The following is a 24,665-nucleotide window of genomic DNA, read 5'->3' as shown; positions in this document are numbered from 1 at the left end:
ATGTCAGATTAAGAATAAATGCACTTAACATTTTAAAATAATTTGTTCATAATACTGTAATCTAGTTGTAAAAATTGGATTCTATTGTAATAAACAACATGATAGTTTATTCAATTTCATATTTTTTTGATTTGGGGAAAATAGAATTGTAATGGTCAGTAGTAAAGTAGTTTCTAATTCTGAGCAGTTTAAATTTTATTTGTTAGAATTTAATTTTAAACTTCTTAATAATAAAGCTCCAAATATATTATATGGAGTTATATGAGTATTATATGTTATACCCTGTATTATATGAGTTATACCCTGTTCATAAGTTCAAAATTCATTCAGCATTGTTTATTAAGCACCTACTATGTGAAAGGCAATGGGCAAGGTTTTAGGATACAATGATAAGCAAAACGAACAGGAAACTTTGATCTCATACAGAATGTAGAATAAGAGGTGTATAAACAACTAAACAGGCAGTTATACTGCAGTGACAAGAATACAGTAACCAAAGTACAAGTTTATTTTATATTGGAAGGGATTTTTTTTTTCTTAGTACTTTATTTTACTGAATAACTTCCTTGAAGAAACACAACAAAGGAATGCTGTAGTTTGCTACTTTTAGAAAACAATTCCTAAAGAAAAAAGTATTCGAAAGGCTCAGAATTAGGCTTATTTTATCCTATGGTACATACAACATAACCAAGAGACAATTGCATTCTGTATAAGGGAATCAAATATGTTTGATTAAAATTGTGGCTGTAAGTGGACTTTATATTTTCATTAAAGCTGATGATTTTGATAGGTTCCACAAGTGGACGAAGAAATCGAATGTATTTTATGAATTGTGCTAACATTTTAAATATGAAAACTGTAGACATGAGATGAAATTCATATCACATTATCATTGACAACATTTATCATAAACCTGTTACTATTTATAACCAACTACAAGCATGATCACATATATTTGTAAGTTGCATGTAGTATCGTCTGTGGTCGCAGAAATTAAGAAAGGAAAAATGTCTTTATTTCTCTTTTTTTCCAGCTTATCAGTTGCAAAGCTGTCCTGACCCACGCCCGTTTCGAAATGGTTTTGTAATTGGCAATGATTTTACTGTGGGTCAAACCATTTCATTTGAATGTTTCCCAGGATACACATTAATTGGAAATTCAGCTCTCACATGCCTTCACGGAGTCAGTCGTAATTGGAATCATCCTCTTCCAAGGTGTGAAGGTATGCTTCTAACTGGAAGCTGTCTTTTAGGCGATATCAGCTGTGTTTCATAATTCTTGTTTTGGCACTCTGCCTTGCCTTCCTTTTCCAACCAATAATATGCTAAATATAGAGTCTCTCTTTCAGTTGAAAAATCATGTTAAAAAACCAGACAAAAACCATAAGACTTCATAATGAATAACTGATTTTTATTATTGGCAGGAGTCCTGACCTTTCCTATTTGTAGTGAAAATAAAGTTAACACTTTACAGCTTCTTTAAAATGTGTGCATGTGTGTGTGTGTGTGTGTTTAATAGTCATTCTTATATAAACCAATAATCTAAAAACTGCTACTGAATTTATTTCCTCCAGAAAACCCTTTTACATCAGAGGAGAGAGCTGGGCGCCTCTAGTCAGCCCTCCTGAGTCTAATCCCATAGAAAAAAACACATTTAAATAAAAAGGCCTTGAACCTCTTATAAGGCTATGTATACACATACATGCATGATGCGAGGCAAATAGAAGTTAGTGTTTACATCGATATAAAGTATTTAGAAAAACAGAAGGCAATGGTATATACTAATCTAGTGATTGTTAATATTAACTATGTGCCTACCTTATACAGAAAAATGCAAATTGATATACTTGTGCATCGTTGCTATCTGCATTTTATAACTTCAAATCAGATAAAAACACAAAACATGTATTTTTATACTGCTTAAGAGATAAGAAAAGTCTGCATTTTTTCTATGTCAGGTCATTGTTTCTTGGGTTTTTTAAAAATTATTATTATTTTTTTAACATTTTGTTTTGTGCCTTTTTCTGTAGCTCTTTGTGGTGGCAATATAACTGCAATGAATGGCACCATTTATTCTCCTGGGTACCCTGACGAATATCCTAACTTCCAAGATTGTTTTTGGCTTGTAAGAGTACCCCCTGGGAACGGAATCTACATCAATTTTACTGTCCTTCAAACAGAACCAATCTATGATTTTATTACTGTATGGTAAGCCAGGACCACTGTTATTGATTGATTCAACTATATGTATCCGTGAAACAAGGTAGAACTGAAAATATATCACAATCCTCTGTTACAAATTGCCATCTGATATTTGAGTTAGTGTAAGTAACAGGATGACAGTATGTGTTCTGCACAATGCAATAAACCAGACAAATAGGTTTTGGCTTAGTTGCCCAATGAAAAAACTTCATAGGTGGAAAAAAGATTTAAAGATATTATTAAATTAATGTACAAAAACAGGGAGTTAAAAGGGTAAGTTTAAAGCAAGAAAGTTCTCCATTTACAAAACTAGTGTAATTTAGGAGCCTATATTCAAATCATAACTATTTAATGTAACTATTGAATTCCTATCATAACTTATTATATAATATTATAATTATATTATTATTCTGTTAAATGAAACATCTTTATTTAAAATCTATTGTTTAAAATGTATTTTAACATCATTATTAAAAATATATTATCAAAAAATCTCTGAATTAATAACTGACAATTGATTAACACAAATACTGTATGAGTTCTGAGAGTCTTTCTAACTTTTATAGTCTATAATTCTCAAGATTGCTGCTGAAGAAAATAAAAGGGGGGCAAACCTCGAGCACTTAGGAGAATCTAAGTTTTAGTCAAAAACCAAATAAAATATATTGATTACAACTTATATGAGTGTATTTCATTTAGGTAAAAATGATTTATTTTTTTATTTTTGCACTTTACATTTTTAAATATGTTAGCAACAATATAGACAAAATATACCAATATGATTTGCCACAAATTGCTTGTTTAATCTACTGCACATTTATTATTAATATAATATAATAAATATTATAGCATAGTATAGTATATGTAATAATTTTATTAAAGTTGGTGCAAAAGTCTTCCAAAAAAAAATCAATCTCAATATCTCCTCCTTCCTCGCCCCCATCTAATAGGGATGGACCAGACCAAAACTCACCTCAGATCGGTCAGTTCAGTGGCAATACTGCTTTGGAATCAGTCTACAGCACTTCAAATCAGATTCTAATCAAATTCCACAGTGATTTCACAACAAGTGGCTTTTTTGTGCTCAGTTATCACGGTTGGTATTATCTAAGAATTTCTATTTCATTTGGTGCTTCTTAAATTGTCCTGGAAAAATTGAATGTAATATATATTTAACCAATGATTAAAAAGTTATTAAAATTTGACACATTTATCATCACAGTAACTTTAGCATTTCAAATACATTTACTTGCAAAGGATGACCTAAGATTTAGGGACATTAAAATGCGAGCAAATGAATATAGGAAATAAATCAGTCAGTAATTACCCAGTGGAAAATAATCATTTTTTCATGGAAACCAATAAAAGAGAACCAGCTGTTCATATCTTACTGCATGTAATTTTAATAAATCAATAGATTTTTTTCTATACAAAATGTTTATTCAGCCTGCTGTGAATCTTTCTAAAATTAGCATCCAATATCTTTATGCTTTGGATCACATTGCTCATTCATTTATACTCTTGTTTCAAAACTGTATCTATTCTAGAATCTTAGGTTTTAAGTGACTATTCCAGATCATTTGGTTCTTATCTTTTACTCCTGTGGTATAATTTATGAAAGTTCTAAATTTTATTATTTGTATAGAATTGTTTTGGGCCCTCTCTTCATAACGTTAACTTTTTGAAAGGACATTCAGTGGATTTTCTTTTCTTTTCTTTTTTTAATTTACTTTTCTTTTAACACAAATTGATTACATTCCATTGTAAATAAGAAAATGTTTCTTTATAATGATTACATCCTTTTATCTTCTATGGTCGTAGTCCCATAAAAACACCTCATATAATTTTGTCACACTAATTTCATGAATATTACACAGGATCAATAATTTATTAAATTAAATTTGCAAAAGTTATATGAAAATTTGAAGACGGACATGAGCTTTGTCCATTACATTAATACACAATTTAATGTTTCATCTTTTTTTAATTGAGACATAATTGATATACACATTTGTGGGGTACAGAGTTGATACCTGTGTATGATGTGTAATGACCAAGTCAAGATAATTAGCATATTCATCATTACAAAATCTAATCATTTCTTTGTGTTGACATTTGATCTCCTCTCTTTTTGTAATTTGATAACATATAATGTTTCATCTTTTTAACACGAAGTAATAAAATATTTGATACTCAAAGCTCATATTCTATGATATATACAGTAAGTCAAATATAATTGTGTTCAAAGATATTTAAAGCAAATTGAGTCTAGAAATAGGCAGAGAATTGACCATAAAATATTTGAGTTGCTCAATCTGAGCACTTATCAGCCAGATAGATGGTATTTAATTAGTGCCTCCGTAGGGACCCACAGCCACTGGTGCTGTATGTGCACTCTAGCACAGCCAACTAGAAAGTGGGCTGTCCAGTCAGACAACATTTATTCAGGCTGTTTATTTTTATAATGCCTTATTTGTCTTTTCTACTGAATTGATTATTGATGCTGGCAATGTGTAGATACAACCTAAGGCTGCAATCATAGCAGTATCACTTTGATAGAAAATCATAACTAGAAATCAATAAATAATCATTAAAGTCAAAAGATAAATTAGTCATTGAACTATATTTTGTACATTTTCTTTCTTCATGAATCCCTGCCAAATTTTATTGTTTTGTGTCCTGCCTGCACAAGTCACAAAGAAGGGACTATTCATTGATGGACTATAAATATCCATAAGATGACTCTATAGGGAGTTTGTAATTATTATAAAACTTAGGGGACATTTTGAAGGGAAAATATTGTCAGAGGAAAAGATGTCCGTGTGTGTGTGTATGTGTGTATTCATATAGAAAATATGTGAATGACAGAATATATGCATACATACACCCAAATTATGAATGCGGATTTACATAGACACATAGTGAGTGTATACATATATTCTCTTCCAAAATATTTCACTCAAGTTTTTCAACTGGATTTTGAGACACCTCCAGTAGGGAAAGAATAGCTTAGGAATAAAGAAGATCAAACACTCATTTAGCACTTTGTTTTCCAGTTGACTTTGGACAACTTACCCTTTGGTCTCCACTTTCCTCAGCTGTAGAACATAGTAGGATTGCTGAGAAGATTAAATGAGTTACAGCATAAATAGAATTTAATCCAATTACTGGCATATATTAGGTTGAACTGTAGGAAACTGATGGTCAAAAAAAGCTGAATACTGGCAATTTTGTACAGCTCAACCCAAAAAGTACAGTACTGTCATTGTTACTATTATAAGAATTATGTTGACAAGATGTTATGAGAATCAGAGACTATAGATAATATACAGTTAGTGTAATACACGGAAGAGTAGATCTTCAGTAAATATTTGCTTCTTTACCATATCTTATCTCAAGTTTTAGATTTTTCTAATAAGGTGTTTATTTTAATTCATGTCTATACTTTAAATTTCATAATAAGGCACAATTCTCAGAGCCTACTGAAGACTAACGTTTGAATCAACATATCTCCACAAAAAATAATTAAATTTTGTAGTGTTTAATATACTAATTATCCTGATTTGAGCATCACATATTGCACACCGGTATTATTCAACTCTGTACCACACATATATGTGTAATCAACTATGTTTCAAATAAATAAATAAATAAAAATAACCTTGAAATTTGGGGATGTAGCCAGGGTTCTTATTAAAAATGGACCAATACCTTAAATTCCTCTAGCCTTAAGAAGATAGTTTTCCTAAAGCACTGCTTTCATCCATACTCACATTTTCAAGAATGTGTGACCCTTACATTAAACCAAATTTAAAGCTACCCTATAATCTGGTTCACTGAATCTTACTCCCCAGTTCCTACTCAACTCGTCAGGTTGGTTCTCTCACTGCCTCCTGAACTTCTATTCCTAAATCAAATCTATACTTCGACTTCAACTGCTCTCGGTTACTTGCTCATCTTAATTTCTTTAAGTCTCATTATGTTAAATCTCATCTCTTCTCTTTCTTGATAATTAGAATTTATAGTGATCACTTCTATCTCCTCCATGATTGCACTTACTCATTCTAACAAACTTTGAGGACAATTACAGGATGGCTTATTGTTACATAAGCCTTATGAGTTTAATAATAGTGAAAGTATTTTTGAGGCATGAATCACATTTCTTCTTTTTATCCCTTTTAAATTTTTATTATCGACTGATTATGTTTTAATCTTACAGTGGGAAATGTGTGTTCATATTCTTTTTAAAAAGTTGTTTAATTGAGTTTATTTGAGCTGTATTAGTGACAACTCTTAAGAAATAGTAGATATATGCCCATCCTCCCTCACAAAACAAACAAAAAGATGCCAGTTTTCAAATTAGCATTACTATAATTAATTAATGTTTATTATAATTAAAATACAATATTCATGTACCAGGCCTACATTTATTACTATAATTCAATGCCAAAATGAACTCATGTAATGGTAAAAAGCGGGTCATTTAGTATTTTTCCATAAGTAAACCGGGTAGACAATTCATTTTTTAACACTTATTTTAAGCTGGTTGAGTATACCTAAGCTTAGGATGGTTTACCACCTCATTCAGTTTTCTTTAAATTTTCTTATTGATTTAATAGCCCCTTCTGTTACTCTCTGCACTGTAAGTCTGGGGTAATTTTCTCTGGACTGTGCATTTATTTTGTAAAGTTGACAGTTCATTCTTTTCATGCATTTTCTTAAGGTCACATTGACCATTTAGGTTTTAGTTATTAATATATTTTTAATATGCTTGAAATGAGAAAAAAATGTGTTTTTTTCTTTAACTTGGCTTCCTTTTTGAAATCCAGCCAGCCATCTGTCTTTATAAAACATCACCTTCATAAAGCCTTTTATGATCAAAAATAACATTCATAAAAAGTTTTCCAAAATGAAAGTTCTGTGCCATGACAAAAATAGGACAGGCATAAATATTGAGGGACTTTACCTCAGATGTCATATTTCTTCTCCATTTGAGAATATGTTTTTGTCTCTGTCTATATCGCTTTAATTGTAATTCCTTAAAGCAAGAGCTAAGTTTTCTTGATATCTGCAATAGTGTCAAAATAGGGTTGGCTTAAAAAAAATAATAACAGTACTCAGTCCCAATCAACGACCCACTGAAAGTAAATTACACAAAACCCATTTTAACTGCATGGTTTTGCAGAAAATGACTTTGTATAATAGTCAGTATAATAGTGACAGTTAGCATTTACTGAAAATTTAATATTCTGGACACTGTGCTAGGTGCTTTCCAAGCATTATTGCTAATTTTCATAATAACTCTATAAGGTAAGTGTTATTACCTTCATATTAATAATGAAAAAGCTGAATGAAAAATGAGGTAACCTCCATAAGGCTAGAGAACTAATAAATAGAAGAGCTGGTTATAATTCAAAATAGGTCTGACTCCAAAGAATGATCTTTTTTTGAAAAATGAAAACAACAACAACAATAGCTAAAATTTATTGTTTTCTCACTAAGTCCCAGGCAATGTCCCAAACTGTTATAATCTCATGAATAGATTACATTTAATGGGATGTGAACTCATTTTTTCAACAGAAAGTGATTTTCATTTTTAGCAAGTGATAAGTAATTTCATTTTCTGGGAAATACCTCTCCTAATTATAGCTTGGAGCTTCAAACTTCGTAGTGCTTCTCTTCTGCATGAACTACAGGTTAAAAACAGTACATTGGTAGGTTTATTGCACCTCAATGTGTTTTTCTTTACAGTTTCCATGGTGTGAAATGCCAAGAGAAAATGAGTTTCATTGGCATCTAACTTATGCCAACCTAAATAACCTGGAGACTACAGTATAGCCAGAATATATATTTATTAATATACAACACAAGGTATCATTTAAGATATTTAAGTCCATTATTTTGTGCACTTCTTTTTCTAGTATCAGAATATTAGAGAAACTCAATTTTCATACAGAATATTTTCTTAGTGTACATAATATGATTTAATAATTTGTATTATCCATTTTTTTTATAATTAGCACACCTCCTATTAATGAGTGAGTTGATTACAAAATGATTCATTATTTTTAAAAAATGTATTTAAAAGTTCTGTAATGTCTTTCAGGTCATTTTTGAAGGTTACATTACGTTTCAGTAAGTGCTGCATTAGGGAACAAGTATGTTTAATGCCACAAAGTACCTTCCTAAAAGAGACTTGCAGATATAAGGACATAATTTATATAAAACATAAATCACAATTGCCTTGAACTGTGTGACCCCTTTGCCTCACACAGCCTAAAGACCTGACCTCCTTTTATGTTTCAATAGATGGAGCACTGAACTCATAAAGGGTTTCATTGTTTGATGTCCAGAGAGCACATTCCATTGCATGATGTGTGGACATCACACAGTGATGTGTGTGTGTGTGTGTGTGTGTGTGTGTGTGTGTGTGTGTTTAAAATGAAGTGGTGGAGCTGAAAAACCAAACTGGTGAAACCGTCATGAGGAAAAGATAATACCATTTACTATTACTTAAATGTCAGAATTGAATGACTGCTTGATGATTACTTAAATGATAATGTCATGTCAAAATTGCTTACTGTATTTTGACATTTTGCTTTTATACCCATTGATAAGGTATGATCTTTTATTTTCTACAATATCTTACTGTCTGTCTCCTCCAGTCAATGACCATCAGGAACACAGGTATTGTTAAACAAAGATGGGTTTATTGACTTATTATAACAAGTGAGACAACACAGCATGAAGAACTTTGTGGCGTCTCAGCAAGGGAAGCTTCTTATAGGATTTAGACTGTGTGAGATAGTTTTGGGAAAGGTTCAAGGAAGAATGGTTTTCTTTTTAACTGAGTGCCATCAGAAAATTGGAGCAGTTCTTAATACTTTTTTTTTTCCTGCAAGGTGGAAGGGATAGAATACAGCTATATAATTGGCATGAAAACAAAATTCACTCATATAGTAGCTGAGATGGAAGAATCTTAGTCATTTTTATGTTTTGGACAGAGGTTTTGTTTTTGATTACGATTATGGAAGGGTCTTGTATTTGTCTTGTTTCAACAAGGTCAAACAGTTACTTTGATGTTAGTTTTTAGTGAACTTGTTTATGTTAAAAAAGGCAGCTATAGCATTTTCCTTCACAGCAAAAGCAAACCAAACTATATTAGTGAACAGGGAGAGAACAAGAGAGACTGACAAAGAACAAATTGTCACTGCTGATGTGCTCTGTTATCTACTAATGTGAGAGGTAACTCAGCCACATAGAGAAGATGCCCTTTTGCATTACTTTTCAGATTCTGATGGGCTCAGTACCAGGGCGGGATACTTTCAATTAGCTATCTGTGCATGGGGAAGCCAATTCATGCAACAGATACTGAAGATTTCCTATCATAAATCAGGAGATTTCCCAATAGCTTTGTCTTTCAATGGCTTCTGTTATTCCTTTTCTAGGGAAGCACCAGAGTGCTTCCTTCTTAAGCCCTGCCTCGTGGTAGAGACTTTCTCTCTCTTATCTCTAGGTCCAAAGATGAGCATTTGCTTTTGATTTCTAATATTCTCACTTATACAAGAAGATAAACAGATTGATTATAAAATATTAGTGGAGCAAAACTGATATTTGTAAGTAAGTTAAGCACAGCTAAAACATACCTCTATGGTTCATTTCAATTCACTAGCAGATTTTCTCTAAAATGTAAAAACAATTGTATTTTTTCCTCTTCATTAGAACTCAAGTAGCATTTATTTAAACATTCTTAACTCTGTTTTCAAGTGGAACTTCTTAAATTTATTTTAGATAACTTTTGAAATAACATTGCTATAATTTCAAGACTGCACATACAATTATCAATGCTTTTATTCCCGTAAATTTTCCCTAAATCATGAGATTATCATAGTTGAGCTAATCGGAGTCACCACTGAAGTACAACAGGGCTAATATAGAGCTTAGAGTTTATAAGGGAACATAGAATGCTATTTTTGTCCTCTGTAAGGAATACTGTGTTCTTACTTGGCAGAAAGGTTACACACTATGCTTTTCTGGTTTAGGAAGGAATGGCAATTTGCCAGTGTTCTGTTTTGTCTTTTTTGGAGGAGCCTTTAATAGCTCAGTTGAATAGAAGTAGATAAATGCAGCATTTTGTTTTTTTGGAATTGGGTTGAATGTTATATTGCAAAGAAAATAGGAAATTAAAAATAACCAAAAAATATTGCCAGAATCAAATCCTGTAGTGGTTTCGAAAAGCAAATTTGTTGGACCAGGAACCAGATATTTGAACAAAAACAGGACGCTATTCAAATAACAGCCATCTTCAAAAGATACTGACATGTAAAATACAATGCTTTTGTGTAGTTATTTAATAGTAAATGGTATTTTAAAGCTGAATGGCATGTCAAATAAAATTATTCCTCTAAAGAGAACACAGACTTAGATCAAATATTTTAAAAGTGTGACTGTCTATGATATGCAGTTTTTCTATTAATGGTCATAACTGCAAAAGTGTTTCTGAATAGAGCAATCCATGAAAAGCATGAACTGAATATTATGTCCATACTATTTAAAATTTAGATGACATAGTTTGTATAACTTAATAGTTTCTATTCTTCCAGTAACTGGACATATGACCTTGTCTGCCTCATTTCACCACTTTAGGTCACCTTCTTTCCCTCTACCCCTACCAAATATAGAGATTAGAGTAGATGATTAATAAGGTAACTTCCAGTTCATAAAGTCCATGATTCTAACCCATGTAATACTGGATATATTCACACCAGACCTATTTATTTTCTTCCAAAGTAGCCAAAGCATATATTTTATACAGGATGAGATGCCTTAATTCAATTACTTATTAATTAGTATTTCCTGAGTATAATTTTCAGAGCACTGTGCTGGCAGTTTTGAGACCACAGATGCATAGAACATGTATTGTATATCACTATAAAATGTCATGAGTGTTGCTAATTTCATGGATATTATATCACAGTATAATGTACACCAATTGTAAAACAATATAGAATCTCAGCATTTTCAAAGTATATCCTATTTAAATCAGAATAGAAACAAAGTGAGTAGTTTAATGTGTTTTGGAAAGTCACATGGGTGCTTTGAATGGCGTCACATCAGATTAAAATTATACGTGTGCAGGGGCACAAGTGATATCACAGAAGCCATACAGATGTTAATATTTGCCAAACAGGGAATGTGCTCTCCCCTTGAAATGATCATATGTGTCAAGCCCTATTCTAAGCACTTTATAATATTTTAAGGCAGTCTTAGTTATATGTTCATTTTACAGAAGAGAAAACTGAAGCACAGTCTTAACAATTAGCCTAAGGTCATAGAGATAGCAAGTAGCACAGCCAAGATTTGAACACAGACGGTCTGCTTCCAAAGTAAATGTAGATCAGGCTTCTTTGTGCCCCAAAGTAATTACTCACCAACATAAACTGATGGATGTATATTTACCATTGTTGTGGATCAGTTTGATAGAAACATCTTCAGAAAGAGAGACAGAGCTGTACAATGTCTAATTCCCCACTATTACCTTCAACTACAAAACATCTGACATATCCTAACTCAATCCATTACCTTATTACCCTGCTCTGACTAACCAAGATAACATGCTTAAACTTTACTCATAATTATTTCAATGATTGGCAAATGAAAATGTCTTTCCTGGATAAGAGATGAAAATTGGGAAAAGCAGAAAGAATTAATATTCAACGAAATGTTCTTTTTCATTTGTGAACACCAACTATCTTGAAGAAATGGAATGACAATTTGGTATAATAACAGCTCACCCTTATATGGTGCTTACAATGTGCTTACACTGTTCAGAGGCTTCCCATTAGTCTCTGATGAAAATAAGCAAATCCCTAAAATAGCCTGTAGACTGCTGTCTGATTCAGCCCCAGCTCACCTCTTTTTCTCATCCCTCCTCTCTGCCTGGATTATTCTTCTTTATCATCCTTCCCTCCAGTGAACACACACCACACACACACACACACACACACACACACACACACACACACACACACACACACACACACACACACACACACACAGAGAGAAACACCACACACACACACACACCTCTCTCTTCAACTAAATGATAAATATTATGGTGCCAATTTCCAGGCTATCAACATTGCCAAAAATGAAGGTGTGGGGCATAAAATTAATATGGCAAATACAAGGGACCCATAAAAATTTGGCTCAAATGTAGCAGACATTTTGTATAAGGGACTGGAGAGAATTAAGGTAATGAGCTTGCTTTATCCAATATTATAAATTTAATTTGTAGGCTTGAAAAGCCACTGTAAATTGATAAAAGGGAAATGGTAGCAACAAAATAATATTGCAATCCAGATTGGTCTGTAAATGTGGGAGGAAATGTGTATTGGTTTTCAACTGGAACTTGTTTCAAATTCTGGTGCTGTGAACTGGACAAATAATTCAACCATTCTGAACCTTACTATTCTGTTTTTGCAAAATGGGTATGTTTACACATTTTTTTCTAAGTTAAGTTAAATCTACTTTTTTAATTGACATATAATAATAGTGTATATTGATGGAGTAGTGTGCTGTTTTGATATGTGCAATGTGTAATCATCACATCAAGGTAGTAAATATATCCATTACCTCTAATTTCTATCATTCCTTTGTGTTGGTAACATTCGAAATCCTCTCTTCTAGCTATTTAAAAAAATACAATTATTTTTTACTATAATTACCCTACAGTGTTATGTAATATTGTATCACTTAACAAACCTCTTGCTATCCTCCCACAACCCCGTACACTTCCTAACCATTAGTAACCACTATTCTACTCTCTACCTTTTTTAGATCAACTTTTTTAGCTTCCACACAAGAGTGAGAACATGTGGTATTTATCTTTTTGTGCCTGTCTTATTTCACTTAACATAATGTCCTCCAGGATTATTTGTGTTGCTGCGAATAACAGTATTTCATTCTTTTTTAGGGCTGAATAGTATTCCATTGTGTCTATATACCACAGTTTCTTTATTCATTCATCTGCTGATGGTCACTTAATTTGACTCCATATCATGGCTATTGTGAATAGTGCTGCAATAAACATGGGAATGCAGATAACTCCTTGACATATTTAATTCCCTTTGGATATATACTCAGTAGTGGGATTGCTGGATCTAATGATAGTTCTATTTTTAGCTTTTTGAGGAACCTACATACTGTTTCCATAATGGCTGACCTAATTTACATTCCCACCAACAGTGTGTACGAGTTCCCAACATTTATTTTGTTCATTTGATTGTTTTTTGATAATAGCCATTCTAACTGGGAGAGGTGATAGCACATGGTAGTTTTGATTTGCATTTCCCTGATGATTAGTGATGTTCAGTGTTGTTTAAATGTACTTCTTGGCCATTTGTGTGTTTTCTTTTGAGTAGTTTCTATTCAGATCCTTTGCCCATTTTTAAATCAGATTATTTTTGTTGTTTGTTTGTTTGTTTGTTTGTTCTTGTTTGCTGTTGAGTTGTTTCAATGCTTTGTACATTCTGTATATTAATCTCTTATTGGATGAATAGTTTTCAAATATTTTCTACCATTCTTCAGGTTGTCTCTTCACTCTGTTGATTGTTTCCTTTGCGATACAGATGCTTTTCAGTTTTATATAGTCCCATTTGTCTATTTTTGAGCTCAGAAGAGACATTTAGCCTGGTGATATAAAATTGGGAATTGAGGTACAAAATCAGTACAGAAGATAGTATTGAGCTTTGGCGATCTTAACCATAAAATCTTTGCCCAGAACAATGCTCAGAAGCTTTTCCTTAAGTTTTCTTCCAGTCATTTTATAGTTTCAGGTCTTATATCAAAGTCTTTAATCCAGTTTGAGTTGATTTTTGTACATGGTAAGAGATAGGGATCTAGTTTCATTCTGCTGTATATGGGTATGTTTACACATATCTTGGTACAGCATTTTGATTATTAATGAAGTAATCATGTAAAGTACCTTATAGAGTCCTTTACACATAGTGAATTCCACATACATACTATCTTTATTCTCTTCCACCACTTCACTGGTATATAGGAAAGGTTGTACCAGAGAGACAGAGAAGGTAAGAAACATACTGTAGACAAATTTAATAATACAGGTGTATTAGTTTCCTAGGGCTGCTGAAATAAAGTACCACAAACCGAGTGGTTTAAACCAACAGAAATTTATTCATTCACAGTTCTGAAGTCTAGAAGTCTAAAATCAGTGTCATGCCCTCCCTGAAGGCTCTAGGGGAGGAACCTTCCTTGCCTTGTCCTAGCTTCTGTTGGTAGACAGCAATTTTTGGTATCCCTTAGCTTATAGATGAATCACTGCAATATTGGCCTCCATCATCACATGGCCATGTTCCCTTTGTGTTTGTCTTTTGTGTCTCCTCCTCTATTACAAGGACACCAGTCATACTGGTTAAGGGTTCACCTTGATTCAGTATGACTTCAACTTAACCAATTGCATGTGCAACAATCTTATTTCATGTAACATTCTGAGGTCCCAGGGAAGGCATGAATTTTGAGGGCATTATTCAGCCAAGCACAACAGACAAGAATGGCAGGCATCGAGACTGAGATGTTGGCAGCTAGTGTATTGTGCAAACGGCAGATAAACAGAGAGCTTCCCTCATGTAACTTAAAATCTATACGGGACACAAACAATGAACAAGAACGCAAATCTACAGACGATAATAAATTCTGAAACAATCTGTGGTTACATGTGCCATAAAACAGGGTTTTGTGATTAGAAAATAACAGGGAGGGGTAGAAGAGAAAGGCAGTGAGAAACTCAGAAGAGATATTTAGCCTAATGACATAGAATTGGGAATTGAGGCCTAAAGTCAGAATTGAAGACAAAAGAATCAATAAAATCACTTAGTGGAGATGTAGAAGGTTTATTCAAAGGACAGTGTGTTCAGAATTCAAATTTATAAAATTGATTAAAGTGGAGGTGGGAGATGAGGCCATTATACCTCAGGCTGACCCTCCATGGCCCCCCAATGATTTGTTTGCTTCTAGGGACACAGTTTATAAAACTGATGGTAAAGAACAGAGAATAAGACAGACTTTAGCTCACAGCACGCATTTGATCTTGGGAAAATAACATAATATTTCTGAGTATCATAGTCCCTTATTAATGATAATTTACTACCTCTGGTCTTTTAAGCCCTGCAACTGAGTTATCTAGGTCATTCTCAGCATATACCACAGATGACAGTAATCATGGATTCCACATGAAAATATGTGCTTATTTAAAATGATAAAACAATTGATCAGCATGAAGGTTAAAAACAACTTTACAGGCCAGCAAAAGTAAAATAATACACATGGGCATCTCTACATTTCTCTTTAATTTCTGAGATAATCTCTACCCTACACTCAGGTCAGATAAAATGTTCTCTAAAGATAGTCTTATCAGTATTTACCTGTGTAGGGCTCTCTGTATCTTCCACTCTCCTTCCTATTGTCTCTTTGGCATTTCTTACATTACTTTTACCTTCATAACTGTAACCTGTCTAAGGTGTAAATTCAAGAAAACAGTTTTCAAAATTCCTAGTTACTCTCCCCTGAACTTTTTCTCAAAAATCTAGGTTCTATTTTTCCAGTTTGGGTTTCCTTCCCAGCAATTTTTTTTTTTTTTTTTTTTTCTCTTCTCTGGTGGCAATCTTTCTCTGTAGAGCAATATGTCATTTGCAAATTAACATTCCTGTATGGCAAGGGCTTTTATAAACAGGAAGATGTTCAAAGTGGCAGATAACAATTTGCAGAAGGAAATTGAAACAACTTTTCCTGATTCATCACTCTTTGTCTACATTCCTTTTCTTTGTGTCCTAAGTAACCTGGAAGTCTGTTAGGCAATTAACCTCTTGTAAATGGGCTTTTGTTAAATGACTCCATTCTTCAAGTTTTTGTTCAAGTTTCCTCTCCCCTCTGAAATGCTCTTATGCCCGTGCTTGCCGTTTGGAACTGGAAAAATCTTACATTCTTTAAAGTTTATCTCATTCATTTTCTCTTTTAGAAGTCTTCCTTAACTGGTCTAGTTGATGCTCCTCAGTATTCTGATAATATTCTTGCAATAGGGACAATATCAAAAATATGGGGTTTGAAGTTAGAGGGCATGGGCTTGTGTTTATATCCTGTACTAATTGTGTGATCTTGTACAAGTTACTATCTCTTTTAAGTCTCATTCTCTTCTTCTGCATATTGAAATACATAAAGAAATTCTAAGTTTAAGTAGTAAAATTAAGCTACAAAATACTTATATTTGCCTCTGATGTTAAAAGAGTGTAAAACATGTTTCTTGAATGAACAATCATATAGTACATTTTTTAAAGACTCTCAAAGAAAAACATGGCTGTACTTTAAGCAAGTGAATTTGTCATAGATTTTAGATATCATATAGGGCTAGTAAGCATGATGCTTGAATTCATACAGAACTTTTATTGTTGGCCTTTAAATTATACCAAATACAAATCTATCTAATCCCATAAAATGACCTGATGTTCAAGAGATGTAGATAATTAGAAACATGACATTCAAACCACAGGTATCTCGTAAATATACTAATGTAGAATGGTGAGAGAAAGCTCCGAAGCCAGACTATCTAGGTTCAGACCCCAACTCTGCCACATCATAGCTGTGTGATTGTGTGATTTGGGCAAATTCTTGACTCTCTTTAACAATTTTCTCTTTTGTAAGATGAGGATAATTATAGAAACAGTTACATAAATTAAATAATAAAATATTTTTTTTCTGAAGATAAGTTGAGTTAATATAAGTAAAGTGTTTATAATAGTACCTGAAATAGAGTAAGATTTTAGTACTTGTGTGCAATTATTACAGAATGCCAGGCACTTTGCTAAGTGTCGGGAATTCTGTAATGAACCTTGGGAAAGACAGGCATTGAACAAGTAAACAGACATGAATACATAATTCCAAATTGTGATCATGCCAAAAAGGGAAAAAACAAGGTGTTATGAACTACATAACAAGGACGAGAATGAGGATAAGAAATAATGAGTAAAAAGGTAAGCATTGTTACCATGGGAAAATATTTTGCCATCTCAGGAATGGTTTATTTTTCCTCAATGTTGGACTATAGTTTTAAAAACAAAAAATAATTGAAACTTGAACAATTCTACCATTTATTTTTATTCTTATAAAAATCTTACATAATTTCTCCCCCCCCACATATGTGAGCACATGTAGCTGTTCAGAAAAGAAGTAAATACATTGTCTATTTTTATAGCCTATCAACTAAGAGTGTGCCAACCTCCACCACCTGTACCCAATGCTGAAATTTTGACAGAAGATGATGAATTCGAAATAGGTAAAGGCTGTTAAATTATTTTTTAAAAAACTATACTGTTAGCAGAGCTATTTGTTTAAAAAGAAACAAAAATAAAGAATAGAATCAATCTACCTTTTGACTCTCTTTCCCTGGGTTGATAGAGATTGTTTACAATTCTTAAGAAGGGAGAACAGTGAAAAGAGGAAAGGGATTAGGCAAGAAGAGTGATTTCTGTTTTTCCAGAATATACAATTAGAAAACAGTGTTGGAATTTGAACCATATAACTGTATTCTGGGGGTTCTTCCTAAATTACTATATTGCTGCCTTCTGAAACTGTTGTTCTAACTTCTGTTCCTCTCTAAATTCAGGCCTAAGCCTGACTCAGCAGAATGAATCGTATGTAGGGTCTAGTAGAAGACATATTTCATTTCCATGTCTTGGAAAATGCTTTATTGATTATGCTCAACTTGATAATAAATATTCTCTTTAAAACTGGATTGGAAATTCAATCTAACTAATGTCCACAGGTTGAAAAATGATGTAAGAAGACAGTTTACTGTTGCCATCATAAACTTTTATCACAATTATTATACTATAATATTATGTCAATATTATAATATTAATTTGGTTGAGACATGTAAAGAAGCTATTGGTAACTAATGTAAATATAATCTTTGTATAAAAGCAACAAATGGGAAGCCTTCTAACTGTGTGATATTTTTATTGAATAGCTTACCTACATCAACCAAATTGTTTTCCTTATTACCATTGCTTATATCCAGCTGGTATATACCAGGACGGATGAACTAGTAGTTTATTTTTGCCTTCAGTTCTGATTGGTCAATGCCTATGAAGTACTGCTTGTTCAATATTTTAAATATTATCCCCACTTATAGCTAATAGAAATTTTTATACTGGTTAAAAATAAACAGAAGGGAAAATACTCTGCTTTTACAATTGAAATATCTGCTCATTTTTACCATCACCTTGTTACTTATCTTAAGTCTACCCCCTGCCCCTTTTTTTGATAGGTGATATTATTAGGTACCAGTGTCTTCCAGGATTTACTTTAGTTGGCAATGCAATTCTCACGTGCAGACTAGGAGAACGACTCCAGATGGATGGAGCACCTCCAGTTTGTCAAGGTACCAATTCTTATGATTATTTATTTCTTAAATATTTGTTGTATGTTAAACTCAATACTGGCAAAATTGAGAAAAATATATTTCATATAGATATTAAATATTTAACTGGCAATAGTGTTATATTATACAACTCCTTTGTGGTATTTTTCATTCCATTATTGCTGAAATTTAACTTTTAACATCTTTGATTCTTCCAAGGTTTAATTTTTTTCTAGTTTAGCCTGAAGTCAGTTCAACTTATGTAAATTAGTTTTGCTCTGAGAGGTGGGAATGGAAGTGGACCAAAAGGGAAATCACTTTAAATAAAGGTTCCAATCTTGATTGCTTTTACTTGGAAATGGTTTCTACTTTAATCACTAGATTCATTAAACTTTACTGAGTACTTGTTAATTATGGGGATCTGAGAAAAAACAAGTGTGCATACTTGTTTTATGTGGTCCTTGCTGTGAAGGCATCATGAGATAAGGCATATGGCAGTCCTACAGGTGACTTTTAAATGTTTGTGGGGCAGGGAAAGCTTGATGGAGGTGCTGTTCCCTGAGTCATGAGTTCCAATGACCAGTGAGACTCATTCTGGTAGAACAGAGCTGGAGAAAGGGTGATCTAAGTGTCAGATGTATATGCAAAGACACAGAAGGGAAAGACAGTGGAGCATAGACTTCAAGGAATTCACGACGTTACAAGGGCAAGACCATGATGAACCTTGAATTATGTACTAGAGTTATGACATTCAGGAATCATTTGTTGTTGATTTGTGTAGCCCATAGGCCCAGAACAGTGCCTAACATACAGTAACTAATTATAAATGTTGGTTAATTTGAATAAAATTGAGTTGAATTTGATTATCCTTCCACAGATTTTCTTGGATTATTTCCTTCATTAGGGTTTATTCTGGAGAATATGGAAATTTATTTCCTGTGCAGTGTCTTTACTGTTATAATAAGCCTGAAACAAAAATTCTGTTTATTATTCTAAATGTGCTATAAAAAGGAATTAACATTTGATTTTTGTCTAATTGGAATTCTTGCAAGAAGATGTATAGATTGTCACAGACGACTTTTACAATAGCAAAAAAGAAGGCAGTTTGGGGAGGTATAAGTCCACTCCAGTATGAGAATTTTCCATGTTCTTAGTCAATGCTATGGGAATATCTTGAAGTTGGTTGAGTATTCTGAAGTCTACACTTATATTGTGGATATTTAGATGTTATTCACTCAGCTTTCTCCTTCATGCAAGACTACTCTCTAGCCATTTAGGATTATGTAGGATTCATACTCAGATATTTAAACCTGCAAAATGAAAAGATAGAGTCTCAGCCTTTTGGGAGATTATACATGAAACAATAACTTTGGCAGACACAGAGGATGTGAATGAGCAAGTGCATAACAAGACTTCTTTCTTGACCCCAATATATAAAGTACATTGGGCTCTTAGAGGGCACGACTTGTTTTTATATTTAGATCCCAGTCCAATAAATGTATTTTTTAATTAAAATAAAAAAATCTGGATAATCTAGATATTTCACAAGCCCTTGACGTTCAACTTCTTATCTCCCAAATCAGAGTTTCCTGTAGATTAGTATTTGCATCTCTTCTTATCCTGTCTGCTGAGGAGAACACAAAAAAAGACAATAACTTTTTGTCTCGTGATAGCACTTTATTTTTTTTAACTTCTTCCAATTCATAGCATTACTTTTATTTATTTACTTTTATTATTATTATTATTTAATGTTTTCTTTTGTTTTTATTGACTGTGATTATTCATGGGGTACAAAGCAAATTGTCACTGCTCGTGCCTAAGATGTGATGGCCAGATCCATCCTAGCTGCATGTTCATTACCACAAATTGTGATTATACCCTATGTCCCACACTCAATTATCCCCTCTATTATCCCCAACCTCCCTCCCCAATCCCTTTTCCCCACTCCACTTTGTATCTCTAGGTATGTTCTCTCCCTCTGCAAGTCCAAAGCACCACTGTGGTCTTTTTTTCCTTTCTTCTTTATCTCTTAGCATCCACTTATGAGAGAGTACATGTGGTATTTATTCCTTTGTGCTTTGCTTGTTTCACGCAACGTAAGTTTCTCCAAGCTCATCCATGTTGTTGCAAATGGGAGAATTTCATTATTTTTTTATTGCAGAGTAGTATTCCATGGCGTGTATATACCACATTTTCCTTATCCAATCATCTACTGATGAACATTTAGGTTGATTCCATGTCTTGGCTATTGTGAACAGAGCCGAGATGAACATGAGAGTGAAGGTATCCCTTCGACATGATGATTTCCATTCCTTTAGGTATGTATCCAGAAGTGAGATTCCTGGATCATATGGAGGATCTATCTGTAGTTGTTTGAGAAGCCTCCATACTGTTTTCCATAGTGATTCTACTAATTTACAGTCCCACCAACAGCGTAGGAGCGTTCCTTTCTCTCCACATCCTCACTAGCATTTGTTATTTTCTGTCTTTTGATTATAGCCAGTCTAACTGGGGTGAGATGATATCTCAATGTGGTTTTAATTTGCATTTCCCTGATGACTAGTGAAGTTGAGCATTTTTTCATGAATATCTTCCTTTGAAAAAATGCCTATTCAGTTCCTTTGCCCATTTTTAAATTGGGTTGTTTTTTTAATGAATAATTGCTTGAGTTCCTTGTATATTATGAATATTAATTCCTTGTCAGATGCATAGCTAGTAGAAATTTTCTTCCACTCTGTAGGTTGTCGTTTCACTCTGTTGATTGTTTCCTTTGCTGCGCAGAAGCTTTCGAGTTTGATATAGTCCCATTTGTTTAATTTTTTCTTTTGTTGCTTGGTGATAGCACTTCAGATGCTAGCTAAAAGTTAATAAATCATCCTTCAGAATGAGTCCATGCAGAGTTTCTGTATTAATTAATTGACCAGGCATTCATTTAAGCCAAAAAGCTGACTTTACATTTTTGTTTAATTGGGTTAATTCACAAGCTTGCTAACACAGTTATTCATTTGGAATCTGCTAGATTTACATTGGTTTTAGTTCATTTAAAATATTTCATTTAAAATATTTGCCCTAAAAGGGGCATTATAATTTTTGTTAATCTTTTCTGGATTCTTTTTAGTTCCCTGTATTTAACTATTTCATTTAAAATATGGAAAATTCCAAACAGTGCCTTTCGAGTTTGATGAAAATTAAATTTAGTAGATGATTACATTTGGTGGTTAAGAACAATGGGTCGAGCTGAATCTGTGAGACTTTGGGCACTTTTAACTTTCTGAGCATCAGATTCCTAATATGTACAATGGGGATAAAAGTTATATACACTTTTTAAAGTTGTGACAAATGAGATAATACACAGAAGATGCTTAACATTGCCTAATGTATAGTTACAATCAATACCGTTTTACTGTTATTCCTGGTGATTTTCAAGATTTTTGCTATGTGTAGGATAGGATGAGAATAGTTTAATTTGTGTACTTATGGTAAAATATATTGGAACAGTCCATGCATTTTAATATGTTATAGCTACCTATTCATTAATGCTCTTTGTCTTTGACTAAGATATTCCATTTCATTCCCAACCTTCAATTTTGTTTTTTACATAAGTTTTTGTGAAAATCAAACTCAGCATTCTTTTTTTAGGTATGACCTGATACTATTTATTTAATTGCTTTTTAAAAATCTGAAAGTCATATCTAAGAAGCAAAATCATCAATTGAAGTAAGAGAAACTGCAGTCACAGCCAATAATAATAATAATAATAATAATAATAATAATAATAATAATAATAAGTAGCCCTTACATTTAGCTATACTATACTTGTCACTATATTTTGCAGTCAGTTTTCAAAAATCTGCATATTAGTTGTGGCCATTTTTTTTTTTTGGAGTTTTCCAAGTTATTTCTTTTTAAATTATTAACAAGATAAAAGAGCAATTATATGTTGCCATAATTCGCTATTTTACTCTTTCTTATCCCTATACTACTAGGAGACTTTATATTTCAAAATATTTAATTGCCCTTGTACCCTGATAACAGTGAATATGTAAATCCTTCATCTGTTCATCTAAATTCCAGGAACTATATTTGCTGTTTCCAAACCAATTCTTTCAAACAAATATTGAAAAACAAGGATTCTTCTTAAGGTGATGCTCTGATTGTTTTGAGATATAATGCTATCATACTTCAAAATGGAAGTTTATGGATAGTAGTTAAATTAAGAAATGGCATGGGATATATTTTCAATTCATCAAACCGTCAAATGTTATCTACTTTAACCATTCCTTCAGTTGCTTAAATGTCTCCAGAAAGAAAACCCAAAACGTGGTCCAGCCTAAGTGTAAAAACTCTAACAACGATGTACTAAAAATTCTTTAGCAAGACATTTTGCTATAGCCACTTCCACTGTTCTGACAAATAGAACTAAATCTTGTTTGTTACATACTGGTTTACTTCTGCACAATGTTTACATACTGAGCAATTAATTCCAATACTCTTTCCACACCACAGAACCTCAAGTTCTTAAGGGGAAAATAAAAAAAAAAAAAAAAAAAAAAACAGCTAAAATGGCATAGTTTAAGTAACAGAGTCTTGGTCATATTAGTCCCCCTATCATTCCAAATCTAAATTTAAATAGGTGTTTGTATTATTTGCTTTGATACATAATGCTACTGATGATAACAATTAAAATTTACTGTACTGTGGAGGCTGTTAGATCATAATTGTGTTGTTTTGTCAATATATAACAGATTTTCTATATTTTTGTGCGTCCATATGTGTGTATATATACATATACAGATATCTGTTCTTGAGATGTCTGATGTTAAAGCAGGAGTATTTTTATGAAATAAGGAAAGCTGGCACTTTGGCCTACATTTATGGCCTGAAGATGGCACAAAGAATTGAAAAGTAACTGATGACCCAGAATTGGGTTAAATTCTCATGGCTTAAGCACACCTCCAAGATCAGAAAGGGCTTTGGCTAGAACTGATGATCTGAAAGGAGGCAGTTTACTGTCTGGCCCCACATACACAAATGAGCAGAATGTTTAAGGAGAGAAGGATGTAAAAAAAAAAAAGTAAAGAAGATAAAGAACAGGACAAATGCATAGATAATAGAAGCAAAGATGGGAGAATATAAGAAGAGGAGGAAATGTTGGGAAAGAATGTGAAGAAATAGAAGGAAATAAATGTCCTATCTTTTATTTATCTATTTATTTATTGTCCAGAAAAGTAGTGCATCTTCCATGTAGTAAAAAAGTAAATCAGTACTATAAATTTTAGGTCATTCCTCCATTTTTTGAATGGTGAGCTTAATAGAAGTTGTCTATTCTAACACATAATTCAAAGTAACATTTTCTTTATGGTTATTGAGCATGAAAGCAGAGTACCCAGTATTTAAAACTGAAGTTTTCACTTAGGTTTTAAAAGATGGATGTTATTTAACAATATATTTCCTTGACAGTGTTCTGTCCTGCCAATGAATTGCGGCTAGATTCTACAGGAGTCATATTGAGCCCTGGATATCCTGACAGCTACCCAAACCTTCAAATGTGTGCATGGAGCATTTCAGTGGAAAAGGGTTATAATATCAGCATGTTTGTAGAGTTCTTCCAGACAGAAAAGGAATTTGATGTTCTTCAGGTGTATGATGGTAACCATGGGTTATATTTACCGGATATTCATAAATTTAGTACAAGTGCTCTGACTATACATGCAGACTTTCAGTATAAGCAACTGGTTTTCTGATTTTATACTTTAGATATTTTTAGAAGTATCAACACTAAATTTACCTATATAACATAAGAAATTTGTTGTAGCTGGATTATTATTTTACAAATTGTAGATAGATAGCTATAGAAACATTTAAAACAATGTTTTAAAAGAAACATTTTATGTTATGTTTTCGGTTATTGTGGATGACATAGATTGGCTGTGGAACAATTTAACCATATTTATACTATCCTAAAGATATAAAATATTAAGGATAAGTGAGAATATAATTATTCACTTATATCTAAATTGTATTATTTT

General features: G+C 32.7%; 1 protein-coding gene across 3 annotated transcripts in view; it reads left to right on the top strand.

Moving 5' to 3' along the window:
- CSMD3 (CUB and Sushi multiple domains 3) overlaps window positions 1-24,665 on the top strand; it is a 1,171,099-nt gene that overhangs the window by 1,055,912 nt on the left and 90,522 nt on the right. For all 3 annotated transcript variants that reach the window (XM_063079089.1, XM_063079088.1, XM_063079087.1), the window contains 6 exons: window positions 1,034-1,222; window positions 2,030-2,207; window positions 3,152-3,297; window positions 17,470-17,550; window positions 18,544-18,657; window positions 24,097-24,285. In XM_063079089.1, the coding sequence (XP_062935159.1) occupies window positions 1,034-1,222; window positions 2,030-2,207; window positions 3,152-3,297; window positions 17,470-17,550; window positions 18,544-18,657; window positions 24,097-24,285 (897 nt within the window). The remainder of the gene's footprint in view (window positions 1-1,033; window positions 1,223-2,029; window positions 2,208-3,151; window positions 3,298-17,469; window positions 17,551-18,543; window positions 18,658-24,096; window positions 24,286-24,665) is intronic.

The sequence above is a fragment of the Cynocephalus volans genome, chromosome 15 (assembly GCF_027409185.1).
Source record: "Cynocephalus volans isolate mCynVol1 chromosome 15, mCynVol1.pri, whole genome shotgun sequence".
Lineage (NCBI taxonomy): Eukaryota > Metazoa > Chordata > Mammalia > Dermoptera > Cynocephalidae > Cynocephalus > Cynocephalus volans.
The sequence above is the reverse complement of the archived record's forward strand: the minus strand, read 5'-3'. Positions and strand labels throughout refer to the sequence as shown.